This window comes from Scardinius erythrophthalmus (genome assembly GCF_964197995.2).
Source record: "Scardinius erythrophthalmus genome assembly, chromosome: 14".
In the NCBI taxonomy this organism is placed as follows: domain Eukaryota; kingdom Metazoa; phylum Chordata; class Actinopteri; order Cypriniformes; family Leuciscidae; genus Scardinius; species Scardinius erythrophthalmus.
The window spans coordinates 21,149,817-21,169,298 of record NC_138234.1 but is presented as its reverse complement, the minus strand read 5'-3'; the positions used below and the strand labels follow the sequence as shown (position 1 = coordinate 21,169,298).

General features: G+C 37.1%; 1 protein-coding gene across 8 annotated transcripts in view; it reads left to right on the top strand.

Annotated features, from left to right (window-relative positions):
• Nucleotides 1–19,482, top strand: part of patj (PATJ crumbs cell polarity complex component) — a 107,676-nt gene that overhangs the window by 442 nt on the left and 87,752 nt on the right. For 5 of the 8 annotated variants that reach the window (XM_081385570.1, XM_081385569.1, XM_081385567.1 and 2 more), the window contains exons 2-9: nt 220–370; nt 1,043–1,097; nt 1,189–1,331; nt 6,871–7,044; nt 7,303–7,445; nt 8,606–8,786; nt 13,656–13,784; nt 19,026–19,262. In XM_081385570.1, coding sequence (XP_081241696.1) covers nt 1,076–1,097; nt 1,189–1,331; nt 6,871–7,044; nt 7,303–7,445; nt 8,606–8,786; nt 13,656–13,784; nt 19,026–19,262 — 1,029 coding nt within the window. In that variant the 5' untranslated portion in view covers nt 220–370; nt 1,043–1,075. Of the gene's footprint in view, nt 1–219; nt 380–1,042; nt 1,098–1,188; nt 1,332–6,870; nt 7,045–7,302; nt 7,446–8,605; nt 8,787–13,655; nt 13,785–19,025; nt 19,263–19,482 lie in introns of those variants that run through there. The other 3 variants (XM_081385571.1, XM_081385565.1, XM_081385566.1) reach the window with 2 other exon arrangements.

The window sequence follows — 19,482 nt, the reverse complement described above, 5'->3', positions numbered from 1 at the left end:
TGATTTCAGTGATGACTCAGTGTTTTACGCGAATGCACCTGTTTGATTCCGTTTATATAATTTATATTTTATGATATAATTTAAATAATGCTTTAATTATAGAGTAGACGTATAAACACATATTTACCCTTCAGTTACATAATGGTTTCGTTGTTATCTTGTGTTTAACTTAAATAAAGTTCACTGAAACTTGAACGATCACGCACTTCCTGGTTTCAGGTGAGGCTCGCGCAGGTGTAAACACACACGTAACGTTACAGACAAAACAGCCCTAAACAACACTTGAAATGCTGGATTGTGTTTTATGAGAGAGTCTAAGTCGACAGAGATTTAGGTGAACCTCAAGAGCAAGTGTATATGGACATTGTAGGTAAGTAAGGTAAATACTCCCACTTTTGCTTTGATGGCTGCTCACGTGAACAGAAACTGCTGTCTGATAGTATAAAGGATATTGTTATTATAGGTTATAGAGTCTTAGATTAATAAGATGCCTTGATTTATCTTTGATCATATGAAAATAAACACATTATATCAGCATACATTTTGAATGAGAACCACGGTTCCCACTGTTATAGAAAGTGAAAAATATGACAATCAATATTTACAATAAAAAAAAATAAAAAAATGCAGTAGTGTATACATTTTTTAGCAATGCCAAGCATTTATACACACACCAGTCCTGTCAAATCGATTAATTACGATTAATCGCATTTGGCAAAAACTTTGTATATGTGTGTGTGTGTGTGTATATATATATATATATATATATATATATATATATATATATATATATATATATATATATATATATATATTCCACATACACACAGTATATCTTTGTTAGATGTGATTACATGTTATTAATAGATTTGACTGCATATATATATATATATATATATATATATAATGTCTACATAACAAATTTGATAATTTACAGTGTTTGATCAGTCTTATCCATTAAATTATGATTATGATCATTATTATATTTGTGCAAGGACATAGACATTTATGTACAAATATCCATTTTCATCCACTTTCACAGATCAATCTGCACTGAATTATCGAGAGAACGACAATGTATGAGAACTTACCGACAGGTATCAGTAATTGTAATTTTCATCCACGTAAGCATGCTCTGTGTTTAATCCTTCTTTGCATGGTTAATATCTTGACTGTGTGTATTCTCAGTGTCTGCTTCCGAGCGGCAGCAGGTGCTCCAGGCCTTGGAAAGGCTGCACGACAGGCTCGGCACGCTGAAGGAAGCCCTGCAGAGTCCTCTGTTCGGCCACATCCTCACCCTGCAACACTCCGTCAAACAGCTGAAAGACCAGGTCAGACTTGCACAACATACATTAGCGTATAAACCTTCAAAGACACTCCTACTGTGAGCTCCAAGGCCACAAACTACTTGTATATTTGTGTCTGTATATTTGCCGTTTAAAAGAAGTACTAGCAAGATTTCAGTGGTGTAAAGTATTTGAGTAAGGCCCTGTCCTACATGGAGCCCTAAGCCCTTGTGATCTTCCTCTGAGTCCGCATTTCCGTAACGTAAGCTCGCTTTGACGGTCGAGCTTGTGGGCTTTGCAAAAGTGTGCATCGAGGACACATATCAGCACCCTTCTGATAGCTAAAATGACAAATGGGACATCTTACATGTGCAAGTGCACATGAAGTGTACCAATTGAGACTGGGTCTAAATGGAATTAGTAACTGTACATAAGTATCTTTTTGGCTACTTTGTAGTTTTACTGAGTATCAAAGATATTAGCAACTCTCTGCTTCAGTAGCATCTCAATGCAGTACATGAGATCCGGGGGGGCGGAGTTGGATCCAGAGATAAGGGGTGGAGATTGGTAGGTTTAGGGGTGGGTTTAGGGATCAGGGGGTGGAGATTGGTAGGTTTAGGGGTGGGTTTAGGGATTAAGGGGTGGAGATTGGTGGGTTTAGGGATCAGGGGATGGAGATGGGTAGGTTTAGGGGTGGGTTTAGGGATTAAGGGGTGGAGATTGGTGGGTTTAGGGATCAGGGGATGGAGATGGGTAGGTTTAGGGGTGGGTTTAGGGATCAGGGGGTGGAGATTGGTAGGTTTAGGGGTGGGTTTAGGGATCAGGGGGTGGAGATTGGTAGGTTTAGGGGTGGGTTTAGGGATTAAGGGGTGGAGATTGGTGGGTTTAGGGATCAGGGGATGGAGATGGGTAGGTTTAGGGGTGGGTTTAGGGATCAGGGGGTGGAGATTGGTAGGTTTAGGGGTGGGTTTAGGGATTAAGGGGTGGAGATTGGTAGGTTTAGGGGTGGGTTTAGGGATCAGGGGATGGAGATTGGTAGGTTTAGGTATATGTAAGGTGGGAGGAGTCGGATCTGGATTTCATGTTCCGCAGTGAGGACCATCTCCTCTGCTTGACTATATTTTTGAATAAGTATATGTACTCTTTACTTCAAAACATGTGTGATGAGTAATGAGTAATGCGATTAGTTACATTTTGCATGGCACTTAAAGGGGGGGTGAAATGCTCATTTTCACTCAATCTCCTGTTAATCTTGAGTACCTATAGAGTAATATTGCATCCTTCATATCTCCAAAAAGTCTTTTGTTTTATTATATTTTTTAATTGAAAGATTGGCTGTACCGAGTCTTTCCGGAAAAAAACGAGCGGCTGGGGGCGGGCCGTGTGGGCGAAGCTAAAGCTGTGTGCTAACGCGCCGAGCTAACAACACACAGAGACATTTGTTCAACAGTTTTACTCACCGTTCCAACGCACGACCGCGAACCTTTATCATTGTGACTGCTCTATCCTTAAGCATTAGACGATCTGCAAATCCATGGATCTGGGCTTTGTTTATAAAACAATCATCGTCGAAATGCAGGGAACAACAGTCTATCACAACTCCGTTTATGGTCAGGAAAACAAACTCCATCCACGGGTGCCTTAACGCCGGGTTCTTTGGGAATCTGTGCAGGGTTGTCTTGCCCTGGCAACCAAAAACACACTTCTTTGGTGACATTGGCTTCCCAAAAGCCGGGCAGGGCGCTTTGATGGTGAACTGCTTTCACTCTCTTGCTCTGTTTTACGAGTGCGCGCGCGCCCGCGATCTTACCGGAGAAGTGCCCTTAAGACCCATATAAGGAAATTCCGCCCTCTCTTACATAAGACAGAGCCATACTCGAAAAAAACTTTCCGAAACTTGTGACAAACCGGAAGGACAGTTTTTTGAACAAAAATACTCCTTCAAACGTACAACTTAACTTTTGAAACTTTGACCATGTTTAGCATGGGAATCCAACTCTTTAACAGTGTAAAAAACTCAGTATGCATGAAACAGTAATTCACCCCCCCTTTAACTTTTTCTGCAGCAGTTTATTTCTGCTACAAAACAAGCGGCATCTACAGGGCAGTGAAGGTACTACATCTTGTGCGTTTTGCCCTTATCCAAACTTGTCAACAAGGCATCACAGGCGTTGCATCAATGAGATGAAGGACATAAGAGTTTCCCTTTCAGACGCAACATTTATGGGAGGAGAGTATGTAAATAAATCACGCAACGTGATTTACTAAAGTTTGCGATAGTCAATTTTAGTGCTGCACGATTAATCGTATCGCAATCGCGATGTCAAGCCTACGCGATTATATGACGCAAAATGTTGCGATTTTATATTAAATAAACAAATTAGCACTGTTAACGCACTTATTAATGGAAATGCTTTTAAACCATTCATGCGCGATAATGCGTAAAAGAACGAGCTGCCTGTGAATGTCCCCCACACCCACACACATACACACACACACACACACACACACACAGATAGACACGCGCCAGTATCAAATTCTCTTTCGCGGTAGAACGAACAACACACATGTATGCCAAAATGAACACGCTGCCTGTGAATGTCTGACTGTGACACACAGAAAGACTCGCGCTAATATCGTGCGTGCGCACAAAACAGCATGACAGAATACAGTTCTCTTTCGAGCTTGAACGAACAATAACACACACAATTATGCCAAAATGTATTTTTGTCGAGTGTCTTCATAACATAAGAGTAGTCTTATGATGAACATGAAGAGTTGTGATGACTCGTTAAAGAGGCGCGTGTGAGATCCACGTCTCTGACAGCGGCTGGTCTTAAAGGGACAGTACAGTAGCCACTAATTACATCTGTCGCTAAAGTTATTCTATTTTTTTTTTTTTTTTTTTTTTTTTCTTTACCCCTGACATGTATGGTTATATGTACTCTTGTATGTAAATTATGTTTTGTAAAAAAAATAATCTGTCGCTAAAGTTAATCAAAGAACAAAGGGAACAGAGAAAAACACTCACTGCTCTTGACTAAAGAACTTTTTTCTTTAGGCTGATTATCACTAATCTGTGTGTGCATTTATTTTCCTTGAGAACCAAGCAAGTTGACTCATGAAACCATTTGTTTATTATATATCGCATATCGCAATCATAATCGCAATATTGACCTCAATTATCGCAATATGACATTTTCCCCAAATCGTGCAGCCCTAGTCAATTTACTCATTTTGCGCTTGACATGCTTCGCTAGTTGCTGTAGAAGGCAACGCAGAGGACGAATTTTCTCCACTCGTGTTCATTTAGGGGCCGTTTACACGACTCCGTTTTGACCGTTCATTTACACGACAAACTTTTAAAAACGTGTTTCAAAGTGCACGTTTTTGAAAACGATACTGTTATCGTCTCTGTGAACTACAAAAACGTGAATTCGTGAAAACGTCATGTGTATTACGTGTTCAGTCTATAGGTGCATGCGTTTCATTATAAAGTGACATCGCCAACTACTGGACTGGCAGCAGAATACAGCGTCTCAGTTGTTTTTGCGGATCCGCGTGAACCGTGATCGTTTTGACAACGTTGTCGTCTGTCTGCGAAACTTCAAAAACGCAAAGGACTTGCGACAAGATGTTTTCTGAACATATCGTCTGCTGAGCCACGTTATTTTTTAATTTGCTGTGTTTATTGTTTGTAGATCACGTTCACCTGATTATAAACAGCTCTGCTTGTTTGTGACCCTACGCTATTTTGCGCTGCTCTTGGTAGATTCTGTTGGTCAATTATGGAAATGAGCTGCATTTTCGTTCTTCATTTTGCGCATCAGTATTATTGATGAAAGCGATAAGCAGTCCTCATGTTTCAGTTCATGAAAATTGTAAAGAATTTCCAAGATCAGATAAAATATCAGTATTAATGTGTATTCATGATGCCAAATCAGGCTAAAATCACATTATTTAGTTAGACTCAAACAACTTTTAAAATCGAACATGTTTATTTTGCATCCATCCCAGAATGCAGGCCATGTGTTTCTTTACCGCATACTCGGCATGCTGAAAGTCCCTCGTCCCTATTTGTATTCAGTCTGAGTTTTTATTGACACAAGAAACCTCTTTACAATAAACAATCCGCACACCAAATTAAGATAATGGCAATAACGGAAGCTCGCCTTCATATTCTAAGTGCTGGGAAGGTCAGACGTGCGCCTATGAATGCGTCAGGTGAAAAACCTATCAAGTATGTCGAGGCGGGCAGCAGTCGGAGTTTCTATCAAGCCTTAATATCCACTGTCTCAGTTTGAGTAACTGCCTTGTCGGAGATGTATCGATGAAATAGGCTGGAACCTGCTCTGTCAGCCCGGACTAAATAAGCACAAGACTGATAAGTTCCCACAGTAAGAGTCTAAAGGTCATTAATACATTACCTGTTGGGGACTAGCGAATACTGCAGAGGAATCTATTGATTTTTCCACCTTTTATTTTTTCCTTCCTTTTCTCTGCCTGTAGGACATGGTTGCTCCTCTGCGGGTTGTTATCTTTGGGATGAACAGTAATATATATATATGTTGTGTGTGTGTGTGTGTGTGTGTGTGTGTGTGTGTGTGTGTGTGTGTGTGTATATATATATATATATATATATATATATATACATATATTTATATATATTATATATATTTATACATATATTTATATATATTACATATATATATATATATTTAAGTATTTATTACAACTCATCCATTAATAAAAATTATTATTATTATTATTATTAATAGTAATTTAATTGTGCCTGTTTATCAATTTGTTTGAAATATATTTTTATAATAACAATACAACTGTAATTATTGCTACTATTATTATATTTGCATTATTTTATTATTAGTAGTATTTTTCAAATGTATTTCAAACAAATGTGTTTATTCTTTATCTTTTTCTATTTCTTTGTTTTCTTCTTTCTTTCTAACTTTTTCTCTCCTTTTTTTCTTTCTTTTCTCTCTCTTTCTTTCTTTCTTTCTTTCTTTCTTTCTTTCTTTCTTTCTTTCTTTCTTTCTTTCTTTCTTTCTTTCTTTCTTTCTTTCTTTCTTTCTTTCTTTCTTTCTTTCTTTCTTTCTTTCTTTCTTTCTTTCTTTCTTTCTTTCTTTCTTTCTTTCTTTCTTTCTTTCTTTCTTTCTTTCTTTCTTTCTTTCTTTCTTTCTTTCTTTCTTTCTTTCTTTCTTTCTAAGGGCGTTTCCACTAAACAGATGTTTTGAGACAAATTCATAAATGGGCAAAATGTATATTTGTCTACATAACTATATTTGCATTATTATTTTATTATCAGTAGTAGTAGAAGTAGTACTATTTTTCAGATATATTTCAAACAAATTTGTTAATGGAACAATTGATTTTAAAAATTCTTCTTATTTTTTTTAAAGAACACATTTTTAAATTTGATTTGTTTTATTATTATTGTAATAATGTACAATAATAACACTTGATGGATAACAATAACACTTGTAGTTGTGGAAATATTATTGTTATTATATTTATGAAATTTCTTTTCCATATATCTTTGGATCTGACTGTGCGCTCTGCTTTGCAGTTAAACAGCTTGCCTCCGGACACATGCAGTGAGTTCAGTTTCTCCAGAAAGGGGCAGCTGATCGTCAGTGCCAGCCGTCCGTCCAGTAGCCTGGGATCCGTGGTGTCCAATGGAACAGCTTCAACTAATGCCTCTTCTGAGCAGCTTCAGAGATGGATGCATGCAGCAGCAAAGGTGAGCATGCAGCAGCGATATCTTTTGTGTCATTTTCTCTGCATAAACATTGTTTTTGTTGAAAATGCACAGCTTCTAAAATCAACTACTTCCCTACTCTATAGTATGCGAAAAACAGTACGACAAAAGAGTACTATGTGCGAATACATAGTAGTAGTAGTACACAGTAGGCGAAAAGTCCCCAGATTACCTACTTCTTCTGCTCAGATTCCACCAGTTAGTATGGATGGTGCATTCTCATCTGTATTCTCTTTAAAGCAGGGCCGGAGGACGGAGCTCATCAGCCTGCAGAAGCCGTTATCTGGAGGTCTCGGTTTCAGTGTGGTGGGCCTGAGACCAGAGGGGGTGGGCGGCCATGGTGTGTTCGTCAGACAGGTGCAACCAGGGAGTGTCGCAGACAGGTGAGACCTCTCTGCTTTATTCATATATCGTATTTTCTGTTGTTTTAGATCATTTTCTTTTTGGCTCTTCCTTTCTGCAATTGCAACGAGTTGTTTTGTCTTAAAATCTGCTTGATTAGAAGGCATAGATGCATGCATTTTTTTAATTAGTTATGTAAAACTAATAAAATATAAATTGTGCCTAATTATGAATTAGCATGATAATAATAAATGTATTTATTTACTTATTTTAATTTAGATGAGATGGATAATAATAACATTGATTAATTTATTGACTGGATTAATTGGATGATGGATAAAATAATAATATAAATAAAATAATAAACTTTTTACTTTATGGCATAAGTTGGACAATGGATGATAATAATAATAATAACAATAATAATAATACTCCTATTGATGTAATTGGTATTTATTTATTAAGTAAAATAAATTAAATAGAAAATAATAACAGTATGGATAATAATATGGAGATAATAATAAGAATAATAACAATTATGATAATAAAAATAATATTAATAATCATCATCATCATCATCATCATTAAAACTTTTTAAATTAGTTAATGAATAATAATAATAAGAAGAAGAATATTTTGCGGGATGAGTTGGATAATGGATGAAAATAATAATAATAATTGTAATAGTGCTCCTTATTTATTAAATAAAATTAATTAAATAGAAAATAACAGTATGGATAATAATAATATGGAGATGATAGTAATAATAATAACAGTTATAATAATAAAAACATTAATAATAATCATCATCATCATAAAAACATTTTAAAATAGTTAATAATAATAATATACTTTTTATTTTACGGGATGACTTGGATAATGGATGAAAATGATAATATTATAATAATAGTACTCCTTATTGATGTTATTGGTTTATTTATTAAATTAAATAGATAGTAATAACAATATGGTTATGTTATAGATATGATAATAATAATAATAATAAAAGTTATAATAACAAAAATAATAATATTAATAATAATCATCATCATATCAAATTTTTTAATTATTTATTTATTTATTGGATGAATTGGTTAATGTAAAATAATAAATAAAGTAGTAATTGTGTGTGTGTGTTTTTTTTTATATTATTACTGGTATTTTGACTGGCAAGTTAAACTGTGATAATTCTTATCTCCAGGGATGGAAGACTGCAGGAGAACGATCAGATTCTTGCGATTAATGGGATTCCTCTGGATCAGAGCGTGACGCAGCAGCAGGCCATCGCTCTCCTCCAGCAACAGAGAGACCGAGTGGAGCTGGTGGTGGCCAGAGACGCCGCGGCCAAACCCCTTCTCTCCACATCTGGACCCGTTCAGACGGTACGTCCACATATTTAACTATAACTAGTATCTCTCATAGTTCTTCAGCGGATGTGGAAGCTACTTTGAAATTAGCTTGCCAAATTTCTAATCAAATATGGTCATCTATGGCACTTGTTGTCAAATATGTCATCAAATGCCATTGTCTCATGACTGAACATCATGGTGTCAAACCGTCACAATATTTGATTAAAAAACTCCAAATTGTGGCCTGTGATCACTTCAAACTATCATTAACTTGGAAAAACTTCAGCATTTGGGCTTGAAACGACGACTTAGAAACATACTTTAAGTATTAGCAGTAAATCGTTTAGTTTCTTTTGGTAAGATTTCAGATACATTTTCAAAAGCATTCATGAGGTGCAGATGTCATTTTTGGCTTTAGCATGGTTTTCATGTCACCTATTTAAGAAGCCCAATATTTCCTGAGGGCTAACAAACTGAGCTTAGTTTATATTGGTGATGGTTTAATTTCGACCAGTTGCACTAACATATACAGATTATCAAATCCAGCGACAGAATGTATAACAAATTGTTTAAGCATTTTGATTTAACCTGCCTGAGGTATAAACAGCAATTCGGCCTAAGCTAAGAGCCTATTTATTTGTCCTGTTCCCATTATTACAATGTGATCCTCTGGAAAATAAAGCCCTTAAAACATCCTGTTATAACCGGAGCGTCTCTTAACCAATGACAGAAGAACAACGAACTGCATAAACGTTCTCGGGTTCATCCGAAAAGACCTTTCTATCATTGAAAGGAATAAACTGGGAAGAGGAGAAAATGAGACTGGAAAAGACCAACAGCCAGTAGATGAACTGCATTAACCTAAGCCTTCAACAATAAACACAACGCTTCCCTCTCGTCTACTTTAATTAAGTACCTCAAACTTCTCAAATTAACGGCGAATGCACACAAAGCGAGTTCCTCATGCTGGAAAAAATCACATTCGTTTTGATTTGGTCTTTGCGTTGCAAGCCAGGTTGTGTATTTCTGCTCTGTCGATATTTATTTTTTCAATTTGAAATGTTTAATATCCTTAATTCAAGGCCATGTTCTGCATATCGAAACCAGACTTTGGTTTAATTCATGTGCTGTTTCACTCGGGATTGTGTTTAATGGAGCAAAAGTCTGGTTTTCATCTGTCACCAGATGTCAACAAGTAGTCTGTGTCGCTGAACTTGTTTATAAGTCAGATTGAGTGTCTGTTTGCTGTTTGTTGCGATAAAAATAAAATAGGCTTTATCACAAACATGACTCGACACCGTAAAGGCAGGAGGCAATGGAGGGTACAGGAAGCATTGCAAAGATGTGATATTGGTGATTTTGGTGGTTAAAATGTTGTAGTTTTTTCCCTTTTGGGTGAATGGCCAGGCAATGCTTCACCTCAAATTCAAAAAGTTTTTCTTAAAGGAAACAAACCCCTATTTTTTTCAGAATAATAATGAAATATATACACATGTATATATTATTTAACATTTTGCATATATTTATAATAAATTACATATATATATTTATTTATTTATAATTGTGATTGATTATTATCATAGTCTTATCATGTAAATTAAGATTTTGAACTGATTGTCACTCCAAATTTATTTATATAATTTATACATATTCAAAGTATTATACACATTTAATTTACACGATTCAGTTTACATTTTCAAACATTCCTTTTGCCATTAATTGTAAATAGAATTGACCAATTTACTACTATGACATTATTTTTGAAAGCATCCTCACTTTGCAGTATTTTTACACAAGTGCCTAAAACTTTTCACAGTACTGTAGCTTTGCAGGATGGTTTCTTCAAGTGTCTTGGAGATGTTGCCGAAGTTTTTCTGGATTTAGTCTGTCAGTTTTAGGTGTCTTGGACATTTTCATGAGATTCACTCTTTTCAATCATGTAAAATTTAAACCCTTGTTAAGTAAAACTCCAAGCGCGTATTTTGTTATTACGTTTAAATACCTGTCAATCTGAAACTTGAGTATTGCTAATATCAATCATCATATGTCGGCTTAAAAGCTTAGCAATGAAGACGTCACTCCGAAAGCATGTATTATGTCCTCTCGCTAACCCCGTATTCAAACAGACCCCCACCTTCCTTTCCATTTCAATCTATTCTCTTATCGTTTAAAGCTGAGAAAATATTTATCTGTTTAAGATTGCTCAGACCCCAAGGGACCACTGCTCCGTTCCTTAAATGGAGGAGAGCAGGAGCAAATGAAGCAGAGGTATATTTTTCCTCACTTCCCCTACCCTTCTATCTCTCTGTAGACACAGACATCCGAAGGCCTTGAAAATATCTTGAATCCTAATTTTACTCTATTGGAAAGTTTCATGGAGGCCAGACTTGTGATACTCTGCTCTGGGATTCCCACTACTGGAGGAATAACATCCAAGCCTTTTCCCAACGGAGATGTTTTCCGGCTTTCTCATTATAGGTCGCTAACATATAGATGTTTATGTAAGCTTTTTCCCTTAAGGAAATGCAGCTGTTTGTGGAAAGAAATGTAGCTGTATTTCTTATGTTTGGGGCATCAGTGGGGAACATATTCAAATTTGCTGTTTTAATTCTGCAACAGATTTACTATATGATTGTCCGGTCTGTTCTAGGGACTAGCTCAAAGTAGTATAATTTAAAGAGATAGTTCACCCGAAAATTTATTTTATCATTTACTCACCCTCAAGTTGTTCCAAACTTGTATGAGTTTCTTTCTTCTGTTGAACACAAAAGAAGATATTTTGAAGAATGCTTGTAACCAGAGAGTTGACGGTTGCCATTGATTTTCATATACATATATATATTTTTTCCTACTGTGGAAGTCAATGGCTACCGTCAACTGTCTGGTTTCATACAGCGTTGGAACAATGTAAGGGTGAGTAAATGATGACCGAATTTTAATTTTTGGGTGAACTAACCCTTTAAGTTGCATAATTGCAAGACATATGCTTTAATCATGAATGTCTGGTCATGGACATTCATTGGTCAGAAAGGGTTGAAAACATTGAAAACATACTATTTGCCCCAAAAAAGGTGCATACCCATTTTCAACTTTATGACAAATAGATGTTATGCCAACTTCTGCCTGAAGGAAATACGGCTGTTTGTTTTAGCTGTATTTCTTATGTTTGGGTCATCAGTGTGAAATCAGTTCGTCGTCGGTTAGGAACCTGGGTGTGCTCTTTTATACCAATCTTTCATTTGAAAGTCACGTTTCTAGTATCTGTAAAACCGCATTCTTCCATCTTAAAAAATATCTAAATTACGACATATGCTTTCAATGTCAAATGCGGAACAATTAGTTCATGCGTTCATGATATCAAGGCCAGATTATTGTAATGCTATTATGGGTGGTTGCCCCGCATGCTTAATAAACAAACTACAGCTGGTCCAAAACACAGCATCTCGGGTTCTTACCAGAACCAGGAAGTATGACCATATTAGCCCGGTTCTGTCAACACTGCATTGGCTCCCTTTTCAACTATTAATTCAATTGTATACATTTTAAAAAATTGCTGATTACTTACAAAGCACTAAATGGTTTAGCTCCCCATTACTTGAGCGAGCTTTTAACGTATTATAGTCCTTCACGTCTATTGCAATCTCAAAATTCCGTCCAGTTGATAATACCTAGAATATCAAAATCGACTGCTGGCGGTAGATCCTTCTCCTATTTAGCACCAAAACTTTGGATAAGTCTTCCTAACATTGTCCGGGAAGCAGACATACTCTGTCAGTTTGATAACGTTTTTCAAAGTTTTTCAACGCTTGCACCTTGGAATCTCTTTCCAGGTTTGCGTTCTCAAGCCGCCAGGCACTGTTGTTGTGCGGATTAGCGGGCTGGAGCGCTTTAAGGGTTTTCTGTTAGAACCGGTGTCATGTAAGCGGCCCCTAAGTTAATAACTAATGATCTTTGCAACAGAAGTGAATCAATCAAAACTAACTTTAGCTGGACAATAACATTATTCTATAGCTGCTGTAAAGCCAAAACAATCTCTGTTTTTTTTTATTTCCTATTATCACTGTAAAGCTGCTTTGAAACAATCTGTATTGTTAAAATTGCTATACAAATGAAGGTGACTTGACTTGGAACATATTAAAATTTGCTGTTTTAATCCTGCAATAGACTTACTAGGAAATTGCCAGGTGTGTTCTGAGCAAAGCTTATGTAATATTTTTTCCCCTGAATTAATGTGTGTAAAGAAAGCAAATTCAGTCAGACTTGTTTTCTTGTTCACCTTCCTCCAAACCATTCTCCACTGAACTTTAAAAGAGGTGAATTTTAACCAGAGTGAGTTCAAGTCTCTGAAAAGTCAGAAAGGGACTTCTTATCTCCGAAATGGTTTTTTTCTCCTCACTGCAGGATGAACGCTAGTCTAAAGCTTTGTTTCGAAGAGCGACTGAGCGAACGGCAGAGGAGGGGTTTCATTAGATAGTGAGAAAATTGCAGAGGTAGTCAGACGGCAGATAACGGCCTGGTAATAAGAGAACAGAAATGTACTGATTGCAGGTCCTTTATATGAGCCCAAGGAGACTTGGGTGATTAGGAGCACGGCTGACGTGAGATCACAAAGACTCTCGTGGGCTTTCCTGACCCTGACATTGATCAGCCACTGCAGGATCACACCGTTAACACGTTCATTAGCATTTTGTGCCCTATTACGACTCCGCCGCAGGATGGAGTCACAGGTCTTGGGTCGGCAATCGCTCCATATTTGGACAATCAAAGGTGATTGAATGGGTCTTTATTCTTTAAGTAGACGGTTTTGTGGCTCAAAGTAAATTATGACTGATGCTCACTGACCTCTAAATGTGTCAGACAAGACAATGGATTGAAGACTGTCCCCTGTGTGTGTCTTTGCAGGATCAGTGGGGACAAGTGGAGGAGATCGAGCTGGTGAACGATGGAACCGGCCTGGGATTTGGTATTGTTGGAGCCAAGGGAACCGGAATGGTGGTCAGGACCGTGGTGCCAGACAGTGTGGCCCATAAGGTTTGTCTTTGCGCATCCTACGTGTTTATTCAATGCACTTTGGGGAAAATTATGGGTAATTTCTGAACCAGTTGTGTTAATATACAGTGCTATGCATAAGTTTAGACACCCATACTAAAATTGAATAAAAAGAGGAATAAAAAATCATATTTTGGAAACTGAACTTAATGCCTTAATTTAAAAAATTAGGAAAAATCCAACCTTTAAGGACACCAATTTTCTTTGTGAATGAATAATGTATCGTAAATAAATAAATGTTCTTCCTTAAAATACAGGGTGCATAAGTTTGGACACCCCTATGTTAAATTCCCATAGAGGCAGGCAGATTTTTATTTTTAAGTATTTTTTTTTTTTTTTTTTTTTTTTTTAGGATACTATGCATCCTGATAAAGTTCCCTTGGCCTTTGGAATTAAAATAGCCCCACATCATCACATAGCCTTCACCATACCTAGAGATTGGCATGGTTTTATTTCAGTTAGCCTAAAAGCTAGTTTGATTTGCATTGAGAGATGATCTTATGGAAAGTACCCCATGCCAATCTCTAGGTATGGTGAAGGCTATGTGATGATGTGGGGCTATTTTAATTCCAAAGGCCAAGGGAACTTTATCAGGATGCATAGTATCCTAAAAAAAAAAAAAAAAAAGAATACTTAAAAATAAAAATCTGCCTGCCTCTATGGGAATTTAACATAGGGGTGTCCAAACTTATGCACCCTGTATTTTAAGGAAGAACATTTATTTATTTACGATACATTATTCATTCACAAAGAAAATTGGTGTCCTTAAAGGTTGGATTTTTCCTAATTTTTTAAATTAAGGCATTAAGTTCAGTTTCCAAAAGATGATTCACAAAACTGGCCTGAACGATTTGTTCATGATGCAGACTGATCCAACCACTTATTGATTCATTGCACTGTTCATTTTTCCCCCCTCAGATCTTAGAAATGAGACTGAACTGCCATTACATCAAACTGAATGGGTCTCATTGACTCATTGAACCCTCTTTTGGTCATGAATAAATCATGTTGATTAATGCTAAGAATGTTCTTTTTTAGAATAGCAATGTCTGATTTGTGAATCAATCGTTGTGTTGAGTCAACTATTTTTAATGAATCAGGTGAACTAATTTACAAAACCGGACTGAGCCAACAACTTACTTACAACAACTCATTCTTTTGATTTAATCTTAGTTTGATTCATGAACTAATTGTGCAGAGCAGCATGAATTGGTTGTAAATCAGTCTCACAGACAAAAAAATTCTCTCTTTCTCTGAACAATTTGTTCATGAATTTTACTGAATTGTTTTAACTTTTGGATGTGACTGAAAAAATCATGGTGAATGATTTAACAAAATTGACTGAATCAGTGCAAATCAGTTTTCGGTGAAACAATACTTTCAGAAATGTTCATTAATCTGTGTTAAAAATTATTCCTTTGAATCCTTTTGTATTTTTGCCAAGGAATCCTATTTACTCACACACATTTGCTGGCCACTTTATTAACATCTGTTCCAACTGCATGTTGACGCAAATATCTAATCAGCCAATCACATGGCAGCAACTCAGTGCATTTGGGCATGTTGTCCGATCTGCTGAAGAATTTCAAACTGAGCTTCAGAATGGGGAAGAAAGGTGATTTAATTGATTTTGAATGTGGCGTGGTTGTTGGTGCTAGACGAGCTGGTCTGAGTATTTCAGAAACTGCTGATCTACTGGGATTTTCACACCCAGCCATCTCTAGGGTTTAGAGAGAATGGCCAGGAATAGAGAAAATATCCAGTGAGCGGCAGTTCTGTGGGCGAAAATGCCTTGTTGATGCCAGAGGAGAATGGCCGGACTGGTTCAAGCTGATAGAAAGGCAACAGTAACTCAAATAACCACTCATTACAACCGAGATCTGCAGAAGAGCATCTCTAAACAAACTGGACGTCCAACTTTGAAGCAGACGAGCTACAGCAGCAGAAGACACACCGGTGTCACTCCTGTCAGATAAGAACAGGAAACTGAGGCTACAATGTGCCCTGGCTCACCAAAATTGGACTGTAGAAGATTGGAAAAAGGTTGCCTGTTCTGATGAGTCTCAATATCTGCTGCAACATTCAGATGGTCGGGTCAGATTTTGGTGTAAACAACATGAAAGCATGGATCCATCCTGCCTAGTATCAAAAGTTCAGGCTGCTGCTGGTGTAATGGTGTGGGGGATATATTTTCTTGGCACACTTAGTACCAACTGAGCATTGTTTTTAAAAGTTTTTAAAAGCCTACTGTAGTAGCCCACAGTATTGTTGCTGACCATGTCTATCCCTTAATGACCACAGTGGACCCATCTTCTGATGGTTAAGTCCAGCAGGATAATTTACCATGTTACAAAGCTCAAATCATGGTTTCTTGATTGTGACAATGAGTTCACCATATCAAAGACTATAGATATAGAAAGACTGTTCACTCCTATTACATATTAATGGGAGAAACTGCAACTCGCAATATTGTGAAAAACGTCCTGCCTTCTAAGTAAAAGAGCCAATTGCTGATTGGTAAAGTCATTGCTTCATTGCAGCTGCCGTTCGAAGCTCCGGTTCCCATAGAAACCTGAAACTCGTGCTTAGGACTGCACGTGCGCATTGGCTGGTCTAGCCTGAAAAATAATATTTTTTTTAACGCTATTTGAGCATAAAAAAACAACATTTTAGGGACAATTCATGTCAGATTTTGTTGTTGATTTGAAATATGTTATTTAATTGTGAGTTCGGCAAGCAGTTTTTTAGATTTCAGGATTTCGCCATTCAAAATAGCTTTTCGAAGGCATTGCAAATATGGCCGCTGATTGAACAGACTTTTCTTGAAAGGGACTTTGACCTTACTCAAATGTCCTCCACAGTCATCAGATCTCAATCCAATAGAGCACCTTTGGGATGTGCTGGAACGGGAGATTCACATCATGGATGTGCAGCCGACAAATCTGCAGCAACTGTGTGATGCTATCATGCCAATATGTTTCCAGCATGCCATGAAGAATTAGGGCAGTTCTGAAGGCAAAACCCTGAACAGTGTCTTTTCTTTGTCAGTTTGGTATGTTATAAATGTTTAACTAAATGTCAACATTAGGGGAACAGTTACACGATACAAAAGTGAAACTTTTAAGGTAGGATGCGTACAGTATGTGTTTGCAGTAATTCCATTTAGAAGACTTTTTTTTTCTGTCCGTTTCTTCTATAAAACCTTTGAAGTGGGAACTTGAAAAGCAGATTGTTCAATACACACCTACTGATGTCAGCTTTACTCTCTTCAATGCTTAGCCAGGAGGGACAGAGACTGGAAAACAACCTGTCCTGGTTTAGACCCTTCACACACACACACTCTCACACACACATATACACACACCTCCTCTTCTCTCCCACCCAGTGTCCACAGCTCAGGCAACAAACCCCTTCTTGTTCAAAAGGCACATTGCTTGCATTTCACACATCAGTGGATCTTATGCTCCAAAAAAGCTGTCAAAATCAGGGCTTTGTTATCCCTGGCGTTTCCCATTTCAACCTTTAATGGCTGCGGTGGGCTTCAATGCACCCCCGCTGTCCCCAGCACAGTGGCAGGAACAAGCTGCCGAGATTTTCCCTGAACAAGTTGATGTATCAAACGCCTTTCATGTCTCGCGCTTCACAAAGACGGCTGTTCTCCTCTCCGCGCTTTGTGTAATCACTCTTTAGTCCTCCCCTTCCTCTCGCCGTTCATTTGGCCCGTCTGCCAGAGTCCTAGAAAGAAGAATACGTCTCACAGCTCAAGCGGACCGGAAAGGGCCGTTAGGAAAGGCCACGTAAGAGTGACACGGTTATTGTGGATGTTAGACTTTTGGCTCCTGCACCTGTGGATGATTGAAACAAATTAGGTTGTAAATGTGAGATTTGGCTCAGGCCTGCGTTTGGGAGGTAAATTATACTTTGGAGGCGGTGAAAATGACTTGATAACATCGACTGCAATTGTTAACTGGTAAAATGGGTTTATGTCTGTGCTGGTATCGATCAAGTTGTATAAAATATAAACATACATGTGTCATATGGGTGGTAGTATTTCGATATAATACACAGTTAAAACTGTAAATATTACTTTGTTAAACATTATATTATTAAACATTTAGGTACAATTTAGTTTAATATAATTAAATTTTAATTAAATTGAAATATAGAGACATTTAATTTGATATATTATAATTTTATATATTATTTTTAGGGCTGTTAAATGATTAATCGCGATTAATCACATCCAAAATAAAAGTTTGTGTTTACATAATATATGTGTGTGTATGGAGTATAATTATTTTCTATATATAAATACACACGCATGCATATATATTTAAGAAAAATGTGTTATTTATATATAAAATATTTATATATAATATAAATATATATACACAGTATATACATGCAAATATTTCTTAAATATATACATGCATGTGTGTGTATTTATATATAGAAAATAATTATACTCCATACACACACATATATTATGTAAACACAAACTTTTATTTTGGATGCGATTAATCGTTTGACAGCCCTAATTATTTCTAAAATGTATTATTATTATTAACAATATACAGTCGTGTGAAATAGAAAGTACACCCTGATTGAGTTCTATGGTTTTACGTATTAGGACAATAAAAAATCGTCTGGTAATTTGTAGGTCTTAAATTAAGGTCAAGAACAACACATGACATATTACACTGTGTCATTATTTATTTAACACAAATAAGGCCAAAATGGACCAGCAATGAGTGACAAACTAAGTACACCCAATGATTCAATTGCCTGGAGAACCACCTTTAGCAGCAATAACTTGAAGTAATAATTTTCTGTAAGACTTAATCAGTTTCTCACATCGTTGTCCTGCTCTTCTTTACAAGTTGCTTCAGTTCAAATAGTTTTGTGGGAATCTGTTCATGCACAGCTCTCTTAAAGTCCCGCCACCTCATTTCAGTCGAGTTTTTTTACCGGTAACTTTACTACCATGAACTTTAACATTTAGCATGCTAACTGTAGAGTCTAAGGTGTAGTTTTGGGGTTTTGCGATAATGGGAATTACAATCTGAATGCTTTACTCTATTGTCTTTTTTATATGATAGTAATTTGGGGAGGGGGTGCACTCAGTTTTTTTTTTTTTTTTTGGATGGATGTATGGATGGATTGATTCACCTCATGTATGATGACTTCAACTTCCTCCTCCATTCTCTCATTTACCCCTCCCAGGACGGGAGGCTGAGAACAGGGGACTACATCCTGCGGATCGGTGAGACGCACACTCGGGGTCTGGCCAGTGAGCAGGTGGTGAAGGTGCTGCAGTCCTGCGGTAGCCATGTGCGGATGCTGATCGCACGAGACCCGCTGGAGGAAGCCCAGCCTCCACCTCCACCTGCCCCTGCCACAGCTCCCATCACCTCCCTGCCACCTCCACCACCCGTGCCAGCCCGCAGGGGCAGCAAAGCGGTACGACTACACCAGCTTTAAAATTACTCAGTGAAGGGTTGATTGATTGTTATTATGATGATTAGCTTTACCGTGCAATGTCACATAATACCAATCTTTATACTAAATCTTTTAATATTGAATATTAGACTTTACCCCATAACCAATATATTTAAAAATAATGATAATGTTTTGAACTTTTTTTTATCACGCCATTTTTTTTATTATCAGTTTAGCATCT